At 43.8% G+C, this 18714-nt stretch overlaps 1 protein-coding gene across 5 annotated transcripts in view; it reads left to right on the top strand.

Moving 5' to 3' along the window:
• The window catches only part of ZBTB7C (zinc finger and BTB domain containing 7C), a 200796-nt gene that overhangs the window by 160872 nt on the left and 21210 nt on the right, over positions 1-18714 (top strand). For all 5 annotated transcript variants that reach the window (XM_044292640.1, XM_044292639.1, XM_044292636.1 and 2 more), the window contains exon 2: positions 13806-14981. In XM_044292640.1, the coding sequence (XP_044148575.1) occupies positions 13822-14981 (1160 nt within the window). In that variant the 5' untranslated portion in view covers positions 13806-13821. The remainder of the gene's footprint in view (positions 1-13805; positions 14982-18714) is intronic.

Here is an 18714-nt window from a genome sequence, read left to right as displayed (position 1 = left end):
ACGTTTTGGAGGAGGAGGAGGTAACAGAAAGTGATGGGAGAAGTAGCCTGGCAATGGCTCTGTGGAGGAGCAGAGCAGGAACAGTAGGTGGGCAGGAGTCAGGGGTAAGGGAGACACACTAGGTGGCATGGCTCTATTGGCAGAGGGGCTGGGGAAAAGTAAAGTGGCAGATGTGGGTAGAGGGGGCAATGGGATGGGGGGGGAGAGTCAACCTGGCTGGGGGATCCATGAAGGAACAAGAGGGAGACAGTAGGTTGGCAGGGGGATCTGTGGGAGCAAGAGGGGAGACAACAGTAGGTAAGGAGGAGCTCTGTGGGTGGCAAGGTTTGGGGACAGTAGGTGAGCAGGGGCTTTGTAGAGGTGCAAGGGAGGAGACAGTAGATAGGCAGGAACTCTGTGGGGGATAAATTTGGAGACAGTAAGCGGGTAGGGACTCAGGGAAGTAGAATGGGCACATAGGTGGGTGTTAAATGAAAGAAGGTGTGTATAACAACACAAGCATGTGCCATTCAGGGTGGTAGGAAAGCTGGGTGACCTCTGCTTTGGGCACTATAATGTCAGCCATATTGTTTGAACTCAACTTCCCTGAAATCTGGTAAAATGTAGGCACTGCTAATAATAATTTTTTTTCCAGTTGATAATACATATAAATACAGATAAATCTCAGCCAATAAATATATGGGATTTTGTTAACTTAGTCCATTGAGAAGGGGACTGCAGCTCAGTGTAGTCCCATCTCTCTTCCTCATGGGTGGTATATAGCTACACAGGGCTTCCTTCTCACAAGCAGTGACCTAAGGATCATGCCAGCCTTCTGTTCTACAAAGGATGGCAATATGAGCGGAAGTATGCTGAACCAAAGGCCAATATAAACCACACAGACAGCCCATGTACCTGCCAGGGGTTCCATGGAGAGTCGGGCCCGGGCTGAGCTTTTTTGCCCATCCTCATGGGTAATATGTAATTTTTTTCCCCCATCCTCAGGGTGATGTCTACATTTTTTCCCTCAATCCTCATGAGTGGTGTCTACATTTCCACCCATCCTCATGCATGGTGTTGTTTTCCCATCCTCATGCGTGGGGGTCTAAATTATTTCCACATCCTTATAGGTGGTGTCAAATATTGGGCAGGCAGTGCAACATTATTACCATCCCTCAGCAGGAGGGCCAAGCTTTGTTCAATCTTCCCATCTCCTGTTTGGAAGAAGAGTGGTAGATCCTCAAATTGGTTATCTCAAATTTTACAAATAAAGGTTTAGGTAACCCCTATTTCTCATGCCCTTTCTTTCCTCAGAAAGTTGAACAAAGGCTTGATTCTCCTTATGAGGGATGGCGGTGACATGAACAACTCCCTCTCTATGTATACATCTGTGGTGAGACCTCCTGTCCTATGAGGTAGGGTTGTGGTGGTTGGAGATGATTCTATTATGAAGATTCCTACATGGCCATATTTTTAATGTGCAAGCAAATATGAAAGAGCACATTTTGCGTGTGAAAAATAGCAAGTGGCAATCCACGTGTACAATGGTGCCTATGGCATCAAGTGCCCGTTATTTGATCCTGTCCAATGAGCCAGTGATAGGGTTCTTATTTTGTAAACCAGTGATGCTCAACCTGGGGCCCTCTAGCTGTTGCAAAACTACAACTCCCAGTATGCTTGGACAGGCTACAGCTTTTAGGGCATGCTGGGAGTTTTGCAACAGCTGGAGGGCCGCAGGTTGAGCATCCCTGCTGTAAACACTTCATTAGTAGGAAATGCTAACAGTAACCAGGTGCCAAAGGCTAGTTATAGCGTTCTAACCCTGATGCCCAGTTTCAATGATGGTATAACATTCCAACTGGAATATGATCATCTTTGGTACTAAGTAGTGTTCATCAAGCACCAAAGTGCTCGGGTGCTCTGCAGAGCACCCGAGCACAATGGAAGTCAATGGGAGAACCCGAGCATTAAAGGGATTCTGTCACCTCCCCTAACCCAAAATCGGATTTTAAAGCAGCCATGCAGCACAGCTTACCTTGATTAGGCTGTGCTCTTCTATCTTGTAATCCGTCCAGTAGTTTATGTGAAAATTGACTTTTATGGTTATGCAAATTAGCCCTGAAGGTGCCCAGAGGGGCGTTTTGTTCCCCTTAGTGAGCCCAGTAACGCCCCTCTTACAGTGCCCAGCCCGCCTTCCTTGCGACTGTCTAACCGCCCCCAGCCTCTCATCCCCCTCCCTCACGGCCGAACGAACTCTCGCACAGGCGCAGTACCCACTGAGGGCTGCGCCAGTGTGATCTGCAGGAGACTGAGGGCAGGAGCTTCATCCTCGTCACTGGGCTCGGTGCATGCCCTCCAGCTGTATTCAAGGTAAGCTGTGCTGCATGACTGATTTTGGGTTAGGGGAGGTGACAGAATCCCTTTAAACCAGGCACCCCCTGCTCTGAAGAGGGGAGGGTGCCAGGTCCCACTGAGGTCTATTCAGAAGATCGCTGTACAGTGGGGGAATCCCCCAGTGTGAGTCTGCGCTTAGGAGTCCCTGCTCTGACTCCATATATAGCTATGTCCATATATGGAGTCCCTGCTTGGGACACTCACTGTATTTAAATCTAATTTAGCCTCTATTTCTGAAATGTTTCTCTTGTAATTTGAACTCACAACCTTCTACATTAGAGCCAAGAACCTTAACCACTACACTATAGAGCTGCATGTTAACCTGCAGTTAAATATATCATTCAGCTTTATAGCTAAGTGGTTAAGATTCTTGCCTCTAATGTAGAAGGTTGTGAGTTTAAATCCTGACTTTAAAGAATCTTTCAGAAATAGAGGATAAATTAGATTTAAATACAGTGACTCGAGCATTGCGCTCGAGGACACGCGGTGTTCGGCCGAACACAGCGATGTGCAGAGCATCGCGGTGCTCGAGTCAAAATGGTGTTCGGCCGAGCATGTTCGATCAACACTAGTACTAAGTACAATGTTGTGCAGTGTGGACAATATAGTGACTAAACTTTCAATAAATTATATTATATATACAGTTGCAAGAAAAAGTATGTGAACCCTTTGGAATGATATGGATTTCTGCACAAATTGGTCATAAAATGTGATCTGATCTTCATCTAAGTCACAACAATAGACAATCACCGTCTGCTTAACTAATAACACACAAAGAATTAAATATGTTACCATGTTTTTATTGAACACACCATGTAAACATTCACAGTGCAGGTGGAAAAAGTATGTGAACCCCTAGACTAATGACATCTCCAAGAACTAATTGGAGTGAGGTGTCAGCCAACTGGAGTGCAATCAATGAGATGAGATTGGAGGTGTTGGTTACAGCTGCCCTGTCCTATAAAAAACACACACCTGTTCTGGGTTTGCTTTTCACAAGAAGCATTGCCTGATGTGAATGATGAAGAGCTCTGAGAAGACCTACGATTAAGAATTGTTGACTTGCATAAAGCTGGAAAGGGTTATAAAAGTATCTCCAAAAGCCTTGCTGTTCATCAGTCCACGGTAAGACAAATTGTCTATAAATGGAGAAAGTTCAGCACTGCTGCTACTCTGCCTAGGAGTGGCCATCCTGTAAAGATGACTGCAAGAGCACAGCGCAGACTGCTCAATGAGGTGAAGAAGAATTCTAGAGTGTCAGCTAAAGACTTACAAAAGTCTCTGGCATATGCTAACATCCCTGTTAGCGAATCTACGATACGTAAAAAAACACTAAACAAGAATGGATTTCATGGGAGGATACAACAGAGGAAGCCATTGCTGTCCAAAAAAAACATTGCTGCACGTTTACAGTTTGCACAAGAGCACCTGGATGTTCCACAGCAGTACTGGCAAAATATTCTGTGGACAGATGAAACCAAAGTTGAGTTGTTTGGAAGAAACACACAACACTATGTGTGGAGAAAAAGAGGCACAGCACACCAACATCAAAACCTCATCCCAACTGTGAAGTATGCTGGTGGGGGCATCATGGTTTGGGGCTGCTTTGCTGCGTCAGTTCCTAGACGGATTGCTATCATCGAAGGAAAAATGAATTCCCAAGTTTATCAAGACATTTTGCAGGAGAACTTAAGGCCATCTGTCCACCAGCTGGAGCTCAACAGAAGATGGGTGTTGCAACAGGACAACGACTCAAAGCATAGAAGTAAATCAACAACAGAATGGCTTAAACAGAAGAAAATACTCCTTCTGGAGTGGCCCAGTCAGAGTCCTGACCTCAACCCGATTGAGATGCTGTGGCATGACCTCAAGAAAGCGATTCACACCAGACATCCCAAGAATATTGCTGAACTGAAACCGGAATGGTCAATGGTAAAGAGGAATGGTCAAGAATCACTCCTGACCGTTGTGCACGTCTGATCTGCAACTACAGGAAACGTTTGGTTGAAGTTATTGCTGCCAAAGGAGGTTCAACCAGTTATTAAATCCAAGGGTTCACATACTTTTTCCACCTGCACTGTGAATGTTTACATGGTGTGTTCAATAAAAACATGGTAACATATTTAATTATTTGTGTGTTATTAGTTTAAGCAGACTGTGATTGTCTATTGTTGTGATCAGATCACATTTTATGACCAATTTATGCAGAAATCCAGATAATTCCAAAGGGTTCACATACTTTTTCTTGCAACTGTGTATATATATATATATATATATATATATATATTGTGGAGATTCGCTCTGGTAGTTAGGATAAGCGGGCGCAGTACAGAGGCAAAATGCAAGTTCGTAATTCAAACATCAGTGTTGATTCACACATGATGCCAAAAATAAAACGTCACTTTTTACATTGTTGGTGTTACTTCACACCCAATGTCAAGTTAACATGACAAAAGTCACTCGCAGTTCTGCCTCAGAAAGTTCAAACACAGGATTTAGACAGCCTGTTCCCCTGACACACGGGTCTCCGCTCTCCAGCCCAGCACAGGCCTCAGATCCCAGCACACAGACCTCCTGAGCTCCACTGTCAGACGGACGTAATCCTCTCCACCTGGCAGTGCTGGCTGGTTTTATGCCTGGCAAAACCCGGCCTGGAACATGGGGAGTAGTCACCCACCCAGCACTTTGACTACTCCCAGTAAGAGCTGTCCCGGATCAACTATTACAGCCATGCTAAGTACCAAGGTGTCAAACAGCAACTGCACACATAAACACATAAAAACCGGCTCTTACTCCACCGAGGCCAGGAACCTCGGTGACACATGCCTATCATCCACGATGATTTCTTGTACCTTCTTACAATATATATATATATATATATATATACACACACATATACTAGCAGAAATACCCGGCTTTGCACGGGTATATTTAATCTATTTCATTTAATGTTTGTGCGTGTTGTTAAAAGATAGACAGTACCCCCCCTTTAACATGACTTCTACAGCACCCCACCCCCTTGACAGTGACCTCCACAGGGGTCTGCCCCCATAACAGTGACCTCTACAGCACCGCCCCTTAACACTGACCATAGGTTACAGTCCCCTTAACTGTGACCTCCACCATTCTTGTCCCCCTTACCAGAGACCTCCACAGCGACTTCCCCTTTAACAGGGACTGCCACAGTACCCCATTCCCTTAACAGTCACCTCACAGTACCCAGCTGCCTTAACCGTGACCTCACAGTTCCCCCGCTGCCCTGATTTAGGGTCATTCACATTGGGGTCTGATTGGGGGTCTGATCAGGGCTCTGATCTGAGGTCTGATTAACATTGGGGGATCTGATTGGTGGTCTGATCTGAGGTGTAATGAAAAATATTATTTTTCTTATTGTCCTCCTCTAAAACCTAGGTGCATCTTATGGGCAGGTGCGTCTTATAGGGTGAAAAATACGGTACCCAGTTAAAGATTTAAATGCTGCTTTAGTATGGCAGCTTCCAAGGTTGCAATGCAAGACTCATTCATTGGCATTGCAATGTCCAAGCTTCCTGGGTTCATGGTCCATACAGCTGTCAGCACATCCATGGTTGTTATCCCTTTGGCTGTTATGCCATGGAAAACAATATTATTAATAACAAGACGTCAGAATCCCAGTGGACTAAATCATGACATGTTTAGATCTGAATGCTAAGAACCAGTCGCTGAGTCACTCTGCCCATGTGATGAGTTTACATTAGGGGGTTAATGAGTTGAAAGACTTGGAGAGTAAAAGACCTGGATATACTGTATTTCCTAGAACGGCTTCTTTAAGAAAACAAAACCCCTAAAAATCAATCATAACATTGCATGTATGTAGCACAGTTGCATTCAGTTTTGCTTTTGCGGTATGAATGTATCCGAAAATCAAAATCAGGAAATATTTATATGATTTTTTTTTTTATTAGAAACATACATCCTTTATATTTTTGAAAAGTTTTTTTTAAAATATTGCAAGTTCTCAAGTTGGCCACTAAAGCAGACAAAATAGACTGACCGTTCCTGTTTTCTGGGGTTCACTTGTCAACTTTGCTGTGTAGACTGGGAGACAATGTGCAGAGTCATCTAATTATTAGAGGACAGGCAAGTTAATGACAGTTCCCCTGTCACTCCCTGGGCTCTGTGGGAGGGGGTTGTAGTCCATCACTTCCTGGAGACTGTAACAATCTATGTCATTTCTCGGTCAATTGAATCCCATTCATTGCAGCTGTCATGAAGCACCTCCCCGACCACCACTGCATTGTCTAGGAACTGTCTGTATCCAAAATGGCTGCCCCAGAAAAGTTTTTAAAAGTTAAAAAAATGTATTGTTGCAAAAAAAAAAAACAACAACAAACCCAATGGAGCAGCCTGTCTAACTTTTAGACACTGTAAACTTAGGTTTGACAGTCTAAAAATGTGCCAGATTTATCACAGATTTATTGGCTTTGTTTATGCTAGACCTTTTCACCTGAATTTTGGCACATTTTTTGGTGCACGTTGTCACAACTTAATCACAACCCTTTTCCAGCAGACCATCCCCCTTTCTCTGTAGGTCACACCTCCTTGTCGGATGAATTGAAAAAAAAAGTCTAAAACAGTGCAAATTTGTCAAATACAGTGCAAAGCGTGTTCAACCTTTTTTTTTGGTGACAATTAAGACAAAATTCTGACGCATTTTGATTATTTAATCCCCCCTCATTATTTCTCTTCTACACATAACTAATCAATGAAACTAAAATTAAATCCGATGATGGCTTGTCCCATCAGGACCCATGCAGTGACCCACAGGGGGAAGGGGGGTGGAGGAGGATGAGAGTGGTAGTTATTGGTGGTCATAGTACTCACAGTGGCAATCTCTCCTTCCTGGCTTTCCCTGGCACACCCTTTTTCCCCTGTGGCACTCCCTGGAGAAGGTTTTTGGGTGCAAGGCAGGATAGCAGGTAAAAATGCCAGAGAATGGTGGAGTCAGTCAGGCAGTCTTTCTTTACTAAACGGCAGAATGGGAGTAGTAGTACATCCGGCATTAACAAGGCACAGTACCAAAGCATATCACAGTTCAATCCTTTCCCAATAGCAGCACATGCACGGCATCCAAAATATAGGTTGTAGTACTCCTTTTCTCTCTCTCTCTCTCTAATGTAGACCACAGGCAATGCAATGAGGTTCTTGTTAAATGCTTTTGCAATTCCCGGATTGAGAGGTGCAGAACTTAGAAAACACGTGGCAAATCTGTCTCAAAGTATGGGAGATGCCTTAGCACTATTCTTTTCCACAGCAGTAAGGTCTTTCTGCCATAGTACATGCACAATACCTTGCTGTCTCCGTTCAGTGCACAGCCTTGTGGGTTCTAGACCTTCTAATCTCCTTCTCCCTGTAGTACTCTGGTAGCAAAGATGCTTCCTTGGCTGTTGAAGTCTCAGAGGTGGAGAGTCTCTGAACTTAGGCCTTGCTCTGAGGAGCTTTCACATGTAGGTCTTCACTGTTCTGCAACGTAAACTAGACTAACTAACTAACCAATCAAGGTGCAGACCCAGGTAAATCACCCTGACAACCTAACAGAGTGAGCCATGATGCTAGTCATTATTTGTCTATACATTGTATACTAAATGGCAAAACATAACACATCACAACATTTAACTGAATAATATGACATTACACCAATTAATCCTTTGCAATACCCCTTCTGTGGTACTGCATCCATGCACCCTTTTTAGAAATATGGAAGTCATTAAGTGAGGGTCCTCTTCATGAGATCCTCATCTATTAGACAGAGTAGAAACTCCAGATTTAATTGTGGGATCCACGTTAAAAATCAGCCCACCTTACTGTAAATTATTACCGGCAGCTGCTCTCTGTTGCCCTGCTGTATAATTAATTCCCATCAGCTGCTCTCAGTCGCCCCCCTGTGGCGCAGCATTAAATAGTACATGTAGACCTGACATTTTAGTGATAGCTTGTGTCAGCAATACATGATGGGAAAATGATCATCTAGAGGGTTAACTGTCCCTGCAGAGAGGAATCAGGGTCCTCAGTGGCTCTTGGATGTAGGTAGCCCCCCCCAGCAGCTGGAGGGTAATATTTACACATCCCTTTTCCCATGGCCCCAGGCTTCCTGCTCCCACACGCTAATCATGTTGGTGTTGCTGTCTGGGGGTGGGAGATGGACAGAGATCAGGACAAGGTCCCATGTATGCATTGATCTTCCATGAAGAAAGAGGAAGCCAGCGCAGCGTGTAAATTCCACCATGCAACTTAAAGTTGCCTCTATCACAAAGCACCAGGAATGGAATAGGGATGTAGCAGTGTCAGACCAGGCGTCCATTCCCTCCACCATGATTTAGTGTCTGCTCTGGATAGAATATTAGTTATGACGTATTGCACGAGCAGTGTACATCGGGGTACACACCTGTTGACTTCCAGCAGACATGTCTGATATCCGTACTGTAATGAGACTTGCACCTGTGTGATAATCTCTGAAAACAAGCATGGAAAAATTACATTCACTTACAGCAAGCAGAGATGGACATACAGGTGCACGGTTCGTTTCAAGACACCTGTCTGATATCCGTACTTTAGTGAGCTGTGCACCTGTGTGATCATCCGCATTTTATTAACTGAAAACAAGCATGTTAATATTCCATTCACTTACAGCAAGCAAAGATGGACACACAGGTGCACAGTTCATTTCAAGACACATGTCTGAAATCTGCACTTTAATGAGCCATGCACCTGTGTGATAGTCTTTTTATTCACTGAAAACAAGCAAGGAAAAATGACATTCACTTACAGCAAGCAGAGATCTTAAGGAACTGATATTGACAGTATATTAAACAATGGTAAAGCTTTATTTCTTGAAAAAAAAATACCCCTTTAAATCAGTCTTTCCTACTTTTAAAGGGTTTGTCCATCTTTTAAGGGTCTTTTGGCAGACCCCCTTCATGGTCGGATGTGTGATTGAAGCATACACTGGATCTCGGCTCCTTCACTCCTCTGCCTCCACTGCAGCACTTGGCTCTCCCGCTATCAACATCTGGTTTAATGCCACTGCAGCCAGTGATTGGCTGCAGTGGCGACCTGCCCGTTGGCATCATGTCAGTTGGTCATGTGATGCAAGGGGGGCAGATCATCGGATGTTGACAGCAGGGAACACAAGCACTGCGGCGGGAAGGCAAAAGGAGCTGCAACCCAGCGGCGGGAGCAGGTAGGTATGAGGCCATGGAGGGGGAGGAGGGTCTGTTGAACAACCTCCAAAAGATGAACATCCCCTTTAAGGATTACAGAGAGATAATTTTTTGTAAAAGTGACAACAGGAAGTGCAGCCATATTGTTTGTCACTTTTGAACAGCGTTGTCACCATTATTAATAAAACATTTTGACAATCTATTTCTGAGAAGCTCATCCAATATGGCGGCACTTCCTGTTGCATATAAAAAGTAGGGCAAGAAAATAAAATATAATCACCAAATTATTCGATTTTTAGACAGTTTTATGTTTTGGGTTAAAATACTCTTTAAAATGAAAAAAGTGGTATAATTATTAAAAATGATTGAAAATGATTTGAACATCCAACAGAGTGGGTGGAGCTGCGCCTTAATAAATGACTACACAAGGCATGAGGTCATGGTACACCAAGTCCTGTTGGGAAAGGACATCTGCGTGATGCCAGACTAACATCATCGTGTCCCGGCGTAGCTTCATCTGCAGGAGGAGGTTGTCATGGGAAGATGATCTGGTATTGCAGCCCAATTAAAACAGTTTATATGACTGGCGCACAGAAATGAGTCGCTGTAATTGCAAATAATAACACATCAGGCCCGAAGAAATAGTAGCCAGGTCAAGGAGCGAGCTCCAAAACTTAGGCTACTTTCACACTAGCGTTGTTTGAATCCGGCGTTTAATTCCGACACCGGAACTGCCCGCCGGATCCGGAAAAACGTGTGAAAACTGATTACATTTGAATCCTGATCAGGCTTTCGATCACAATGGAAAAATGCATTGGAAAAAACGGATCCGCCATTTACGGATCCGTTTTGACTGAACACACGGCGCCGGATCCGGCGTTAATGCAAGTCAATGGGAAAAAAGCCTGATCAGGTGTTCAGTCAAAGTGTTCAGGATTTTTGGCCGGAGGTAAAAATACTGCATGCTACGGTTTTCTGAAAAGCCTGATCAGTCAAAAAGACTGAACTGAAGACATCCTGATGCATCCTGAACGGATTACTCTCCATTCACAATGCATTAGGATAAAACTGATCAGTTCTTTTCCGGATTTGAGCCCCTAGGACGGAACTCAGCGCCGGAAAAGAAAAACGCTAGTGTGAAAGTACCCTTAGAAAACAGGTTCCATACTGCAACTGGGGACGAACGTTGCTAGCCTGGGAGATTACCTACCATTAAGGGTACAGCTTCATTCTAAGAGACAACACCCAAACATTTGAATTCCCATTTGTGGAGTATTTAAGCCCCACAACCGATTTACTTAACACCCACAAAACATTTCAGAAAAGCCTTTATTGGCAGTTTTGCAGGATAATCCTATGAAAAACAGGTCATCTGCAAGGCATGCCAATAGTAAAAATTGTCCCTGTACCCCCTCCTGGCAGAGAGGTCCATAATTAACAAACTGTGGCAAAACTACACATATTTAGCTAAACTGCTACAGGAAAAGGATACGTCTGCTTGTAAATGGGTTAACCTGCTAGAGGAGGAGGATACAGGTGCCTGTAAATGGTTAATCTGCTAGAAGAGGAGTATCCAGCTGTTTGTAAATGGTTAATCTGCTAGAGGAGGAGGATACAACTGCTTGTAAATGGTTTATTTTCCAGAGGGGGTATAGCTGCTTGTAAACGGTTAATCTGCTAGAGGAGGAGGATCCAGCTGCTTATAAATGGTTAATCTTCTAGAGGAGGATCCAGCTGCTTGTAAATGGTTGATCTGCTAGAGGAGGAGGATATAACTGAACTGCTTGTAAATGGTTAATTTGCTAGAGGGGGGTATAGCTGCTTGTAAACGAGTAATCTTCTAGAGAAGGATACAGCTGTTTGTAAATGGTTAATCTTCTAGAGGAGGAAGAGGATACAGCTGTTTGTAAATGGTTAATCTGCTAGAGTAAGAGGATCCAGATGTTTGTAAATGGTTAATCTTCTAGAGGAGGGGGAGGATTCAGCTGTTTGTAAATGGTTAATCTACTAGAGGAGGAGGATACAACTGCTTGTAAATGGTTAATCTACTAGAGGAGGAGGATACAACTGCTTGTAAATGGTTAATCTGCTAGAGGATGAGAAGACAGCTGCTTGTAAATGGTTAATCTGCTAAAGGGAGATATAGCTGCTTGTAAATGGTTAATCTGCTGGAGAACGAGGATCCAACTGCTTGTAAATGGTTAATCTGCTAGAGTAGGAGGATATAGCTGCATGTAAATGGTTAATCTGCTAGAGGAGGAGGGTCCAGCTGTTTGAAAATGGTTAATCTGCTAGAGGAGGATCCAGCTGTTTGTAAATGGTTAATCTGCTAGAGGAGTATATAGCTGCTTGTAAATGGTTAATCTGCTAGGGGGGGATTTAACTGCTTGTGAATGGTTAATCTGCTAAAGGAAGAGTATACAGCTGATTCTAAATGGTTAACCTGCTAGAGGCGGAGGATACATCTGCTTGTAAATGGTTACTCTACTAGAGGAGGAGGATACAACTGCTTGTAAATGGTTAATCTAGAGGAGGAGGATACAACTGCTTGTAAATGGTTAATCTACTAGAGGAGGAGGATACATCTGCTTGTAAATGGTTAATCTACTAGAGGAGGAGGATACAACTGCTTGTAAATGGTTAATCTACTAGAGGAGGAGGATACAACTGCTTGTAAATAGTTAATCTGCTAGAGGAGGAGGATCCAGAAGCATGTAAATGGTTAATCTGCTAAAGGAGGAGGATCCAGCTGCATGTAAACGGTTAATCTGCTAAAGGAGGGGTACATCTGCTTGTAAATAGTTAATCTGGTAGAGGAGGAGAATACATCTGCGTATAAATGGTTAATCTGCCAGAGGAGGAGGATACAGCTGATTCTATATGGTTGGTCTGCTAGAGGAGGAGGATACAGCTGCTTGTAAATGGTTAATCTGCCAGAGGAGGAGGATACAGCTGATTCTATATGGTTGGTCTGCTAGAGGAGGAGGATACAGCTGCTTGTAAATGGTTAATCTGCCAGAGGAGGAGGATACAGCTGATTCTATATGGTTGGTCTGCTAGAGGAGGAGGATACAGCTGCTTGTAAATGATTAATCTGCTAGAGGAGGAGTATACAGCTGATTCTATATGGTTGGTCTGCTAGAGGAGGAGTATACAGCTGCTTGTAAATGATTAATCTGCTAGAGGAGGAGTATACCGCTCATTCTAAATGGTTAATCTGCTAGAGACTGACGGTGGTTGTCCAAGATTAGAAACATAAAACATGGCTGCTTTCATCCAAAAACACCACTACACTTCTCTACAGATTATATGTATTATTGCAGCTCTGCCCTATTCACTACAATGAGACTCACCTGCAATGCCAGACACGACCCATGGACAGCTGTGGCACTGCTTTTGTAAGAGTGCAACCATGTTTTTCGAATACTAGGAAACAGTTTTAATCTTTAGTCTCTCATACAGAGTCTTCAGCAGCCATGCACTGAAGTGACAGCAAGTGACAGGATTTAACTCCCTTGTATCTGGTGTTGCTGCCATTGTGGCAAGAGTATTTCCAGATTTTCCTAATCATATATGTTCAAGAGGTTTAATATTTTGGTCTCCAGTCAATTCATGAGGTTTGCTATGTGATTTTGGCCTCATGCATACGACCGTTGTTCGGGTCCGCATCCGAGCCGCAGTTTTTGCGCTCTGGTGCGGACCCATTCACTTCAATGGGGCCTGCAAAAGATGCAGACAGCACTCTGTGTGCTGTCCGCATCCGTTGCTCCATTTCCGTAGCCCCGCAAAAAAAATATATAACATGTCCTATTCTTGTCCGTTTTGCGGACAAGAATAGGCATTTCTACAATGGGTCGCCCGTTCAGTTCCACAAATTGCGGAAGGCAAACAGGCGGCTTCCGATTTTTGCGGATCCGTGGTTTGCGGACCGCAAAAAACGGCACGATCGTGTGCATGAGGCCTTTGAATGAGAATTCTGTAATTGAATGGAGGCTGATATTGATCATGTCTATTTGAAGCTCTTGGGCTCTAATGCGAAATTTGTAATACGACCACCACCTACCATGTGCCAGTTACAATACTGGTGTCTTCCACTGTAGTAGAAGGAGCTTTGGGATCCCTCAGCAACCAGCAACACATCCAATAGCTGCAAATTGATTTAATACATTCTGATACCTAAAAGGGTTTTTCCTATATACTTCCTATACTAATCTCAAATTCTCTTTATTGTAGGATCACTCATGAGAACATGGCAAGTGGTGAGGAAGATCTGATCGGTATTCCATTTCCTAATCACAGCAGTGACATCCTATGTGGACTCAATCAACAGCGACATGATGGCTTCCTCTGTGATGTCATCCTTATCATCCAGGACCAAGAGTACCGGACGCACCGATCCGTTCTAGCAGCCTGCAGCAAATATTTCAAGAAGCTTTTCACCACTGCATCAGTGGTTGACCAGCCATACATTTATGAGATTGACTTTGTTAAACCAGAAGCATTTTCTGCCATATTGGAATTTGCTTACACATCCACGCTAACGATCACCACGTCCAATGTCAGACATATCCTGGACGCAGCTGAGATGTTGGAGATCCAGTGTATCATCAATGTCTGCCTGGAAATCCTGGAGGCACCAAGAGAAGGGGAAGAGGAAGAGGAGGAGAAGGAAGAAGATGATGATGAAGATGACGATGAGGATGAAGAAGACACAAAAGACTTTGTCAACCAGGAGAACCAAATCGATATTCAGGAAAGCAGCTGTCACCAAAGCCCTTCTGCATCTGACCATCCAGAAGAGACCTACCATGGATCTCAAAAGGACTTACCAACCCAATACTCTTCCACTCATAATTCTTCTGGCCACCAAAGTGCTGTCAAGGACTTCTCCATCGAGTCTTTGTTAAGTGAAGACTCCCATCCCAAAAACACCTTGTCGGACAAAAGACCAACCATTTCACATTTTCTTCCAGGCTTCTTTCCACAGCTTTGGAATGGAGATCTGACAGCCTTTTCCCAACTCCAAGAGCAGCAGAACGATATCGGACCTCTAAATCTTGTCATCAAAGATAAAAAAATTAAGGAGGAGGAGACCGATGAGATACCTGCTCTGCCCTTTCCCACTGATTTCTTCAAAGACACAATCCTGGACCATTCCTCCAAACACTTTGGGCAGATCAAGGCAGAAATGGACTACAGTGCTTACCTTAGTTTTCTTAGCGCTGCTCACTTGGGTATGTTCCCACCATGGCCTTTGGAAGAAGAGAGAAAAATAAAGCCAAAGGCTTCCCAACAATGTCCAATCTGTCATAAAGTCATCATGGGAGCTGGAAAACTTCCAAGACACATGAGGACGCACACAGGAGAGAAGCCATATATGTGTAATATCTGTGAGGTCCGATTCACCAGGTTAGAACCCAACATAAAATACAGACTTTCTTTAATTACATACATTCACATGATTATTATATAGAAAATATCCCAAAATGTATGATGTATCCTTCTATTGGTTGAGCAGGAATGTCATGGGGGTTCTCTGCTTTGGATAATCCCTACTTTTTAGAAGGAACCCTTGACAGTAAGACCCCAAGACCCGGTCTGTTTCGTCATCTGCAGATCTCGTATCTGCAAAATACGGATGCGCTCCGCGTGCCATGTGCATTTTTTTTTTGCAGACAGCACACGGGTCTGCATTTTTCTGACATTCTGTATTTTTGCAGAACGGACATATGGATGCGTATACAGCCGTATGTCTGTTCTGCAATAAAGATAGACCGTTTCATTTACTTGGCCATAAAATGCAAACCACAGACTCATTGAAGTCCATGTCTCTGCAAAAAAAAAAAGCGGACAGCACATGGACCGCTTCCGTATTGTGCGGATCCAATCCAAAATACGGTTGTGTGCATGAGGTCTAAGATGATCAAAAGATGTTCTACAGCTTAGACCCTCAGAGATCATCTGTGATCTGGCAGTTAAGAGTTCAGTTTCCCTGCAGCACCACCACAGGGGCAATTAGGTATTACACAGTGCCCATTCAAATAAATGGGTTGTCTGTGTAATGCAGGACAGGACAGGTCCTCCAGACGATCTTTGCAGGATCTTGAACAGAGAGCTCCCCACTATAAATACAGAATTCCTTAACAGGGTAGACAATCCCTTTAATGGGGGTGTTGGAGGTCTCTAAGGTCTACTGTTCATATAAACATGTAAAAAAATTCTTCCAATTTGTAAGGTAAATATTATTTGCCCTTATCCAGCGGGGTATGAAGACATGTCCATAATTTGCTTCGTACCTTTAAACAACACTCACACGTCTCAAGGTCTGTTTTGAGAATGAACTGAGCTCTTCTCATCTGTACAGCAAATCATACGACGTCCGTAAAGATCTAGTGCCATCTAGTGGTCCACTTAGGTATTGGTCAGAAATTTTTTTGTACTTTAAAAAAAAGAGTATTCTCGTTGCTCTCCTGTTCTGATAGTTTGCCACAAGGTATCAGTGCAGATAACTTTCTGGCGCAGATTCGCAACGGTTATTTGCACTGCAATCTGCGACTTTTTCCTGCTCATGCCAGGTCTAAAAAAGTGAGTGCGGTGTGGGCGGGGAAGGGGACGGTCGGCAGCCCCGTCTCATTCATCATTTTCTATGCCTGTTTTAGGCATAGAAAATGGTCTAAATGTAAGCCAGCAAGGAAGCCGTCTTACATTTAGACCGGCACTGGATGCGGCAAAGTTATGTAGAGGCCGGCGCCTCTTCATAACGTCAGAGGCTCCACCAACAGCTATAGGGCTTATTAAGACTGGTGTCTAAAACGCCGGTCTAAATAAATGACCCCCTAGGTCTGTACAGATTTTCAGCTCTTGAAAATTGTGAGAGAAAGGTTCACAAAGTATTAGGCTACTTTCACACTTGCGTTGTTAATTCCGGTATTGAGATCCGCCAGAGAATCTCAATACCGGAATTAAACGGATCCGTTTTGATTCTCCACATCAGGATGCCTCCGTTCCTTAAGGATGCAGTCATGTGAAATCAAAACGGAGAAAAAAATGGATCTGTCACTAAATACATTGAAAGTCAATAGGTGATGGATCCGTTGTTTTTTTTTTCAGCTCCTAAAAAAACGGATCCGTCACTATTGACTTACATTGTTTTCAGTGCCGGATCCGTTTTTTTCCCATTTTTATGACTGGACATAAAACCGCAGTTTGCAACGGTTTTGTATCCGGTCACAAAACTGAATGCTGCCGGAACGGAAGACATCCTGAACGGATGGATCTCTTTCCATTCAGAATGCACGAGGACTAAATGGAATTTTTTTTTTCCGGTATAAAGATACTCTGTCCGATCTTAATACCGGAAAACAACAACGCAAGTGTGAAAGTGGCCATAAGCCGCACAACCACATGAGAAGACAGCGGTGTTATAAATAGCACATGGTAGGGTGGGGGCCCTGTTACAGATTTTGCATTGTGGCCCAGGAGCCCATGCATTCACTGGGGGTCATTTACGACAGATGCTACGCCAAAAAAAAAAACACGCAAGACCCCATTTTGTGACTTTTTTAAATGCCCTTGCAAAAGTATTTTGCCAAACAGGTGTTTTTACACTGTCCTCGCCACTTGGGAGTGGCAAGGGAGTGACGCGGTTGGACGCTTTCTCCACCAGCGCAGGTGTAAATGACCCCCACGCCTGTCAGCCGGTGATCCTCCGCTGATCTCTGTTGTATGAAAGGTAGAGATTTTCTTTTAAGGCCTTTTGCACACGCAAAAAACAGATCCGCAAAAAATACGGATGACATCTGAGTGCATTCCTTAATTTGCGGAACGGGAACAGCTGACCCCTAATAGAACAGTCCTATCTTTGTTCGTAATGTGGACAATAATAGGACATGTTCTATTTTTTTGCGGAACGGAAATACGGAAACTGAATGCACACGGAGTGTCTTCCTTTTTTTTTGCGGACTCATTTAAATGACTGGTTCCGTATACGGACCGCAAAAAAAACAGAAGGGACACGGAACGAAAATACGTTTGTGTGCAAGATGCCTAATCATGAGAAATAAAGATTCACATGCATCTTGTTGCAGTGGTCAGATGTGAACAGGAGCCTGTAGCGCTGTGCCATAAAGATCTCTCATTTTTTAAATGCCCTATCCCTTAAAGGGGTTATCCCATCTTAGACAATGGGGGCATATCGCTAGGATATGCCCCCATTGTCTGATAGGTGCGGGTCCCACCGCTGGGACCTGCACCTACAAGGAGAACGGAGCGGAAAAGTGGAGGAGGGCGCACTGCGCATGCACAGCCGCCCTCCATTCATTTCTATGGAGCCGCCGAAAATAGCCGAGCGCTGGCTCGGCTATTTCCGTCGGCCCCATAGAAAGGAATGGGATCGGTGGCCGGGCATGCGCTGTGCGCTCCCATTCACTTCAATGGTGGGACCCGCACCTATCCTAGCGATATGCCCCCATTGTCTAAGATGGGATAACCCCTTTAAATTTATTTTATTACAGTTGCTCCTTTGATAAAAAAAAAAAAAAAAAAGTGACAAAACGGCAGTTAAATAGAACATATCGTTAAACAATATTAATTACATCAGGTTTTTATTAACATATTTTTTTTTTTTTTTAATTGTTACTAGCCACATTATAAAATCCTGAAATATTGCAGTTTTTACACTGACCACCAGAGCAGACACAATTCCTGTCTTATGTGCACGCTTGTCAGCTTTGCTGTATAGCCTGGGGTGGTATGAGCAGAGTCATCTCATTACTATCAGAGAGAAGGACCTAGGCCAGACAGGATAGTAATGGTGAATTTACAAGGCCCCATTTTTGAGCAAATATCATGACCGAATGTTGGTACAAATGGTCCCACCTCTGGGACCTGCACCTATCTCCATAATATTAACATTGAGACTTATGAAAATGTAGAGAAATCTTGTTCTACGCACCTTTTCCCTTTGGCTCAGCCCCTCCTTAAAAGGAAGGTGGACATTGAATCAGAGATTTGTTCCGATTGCCACATCTGGAGTCAAGAAGGATTTTTTTCTGCTCTCCACTCACTGTAAATAAGCTAGTCGAGCACCAGGAGGCAGGCTTATGCCAGCAACACCCCTGGTCCTCCATAATGATGCCCCTTT

This window comes from Bufo gargarizans, chromosome 1 (assembly GCF_014858855.1).
Source record: "Bufo gargarizans isolate SCDJY-AF-19 chromosome 1, ASM1485885v1, whole genome shotgun sequence".
NCBI lineage: Eukaryota > Metazoa > Chordata > Amphibia > Anura > Bufonidae > Bufo > Bufo gargarizans.
Note: the sequence above shows the minus strand (reverse complement) of the source record. Positions and strands in the feature narration are given on the sequence as shown.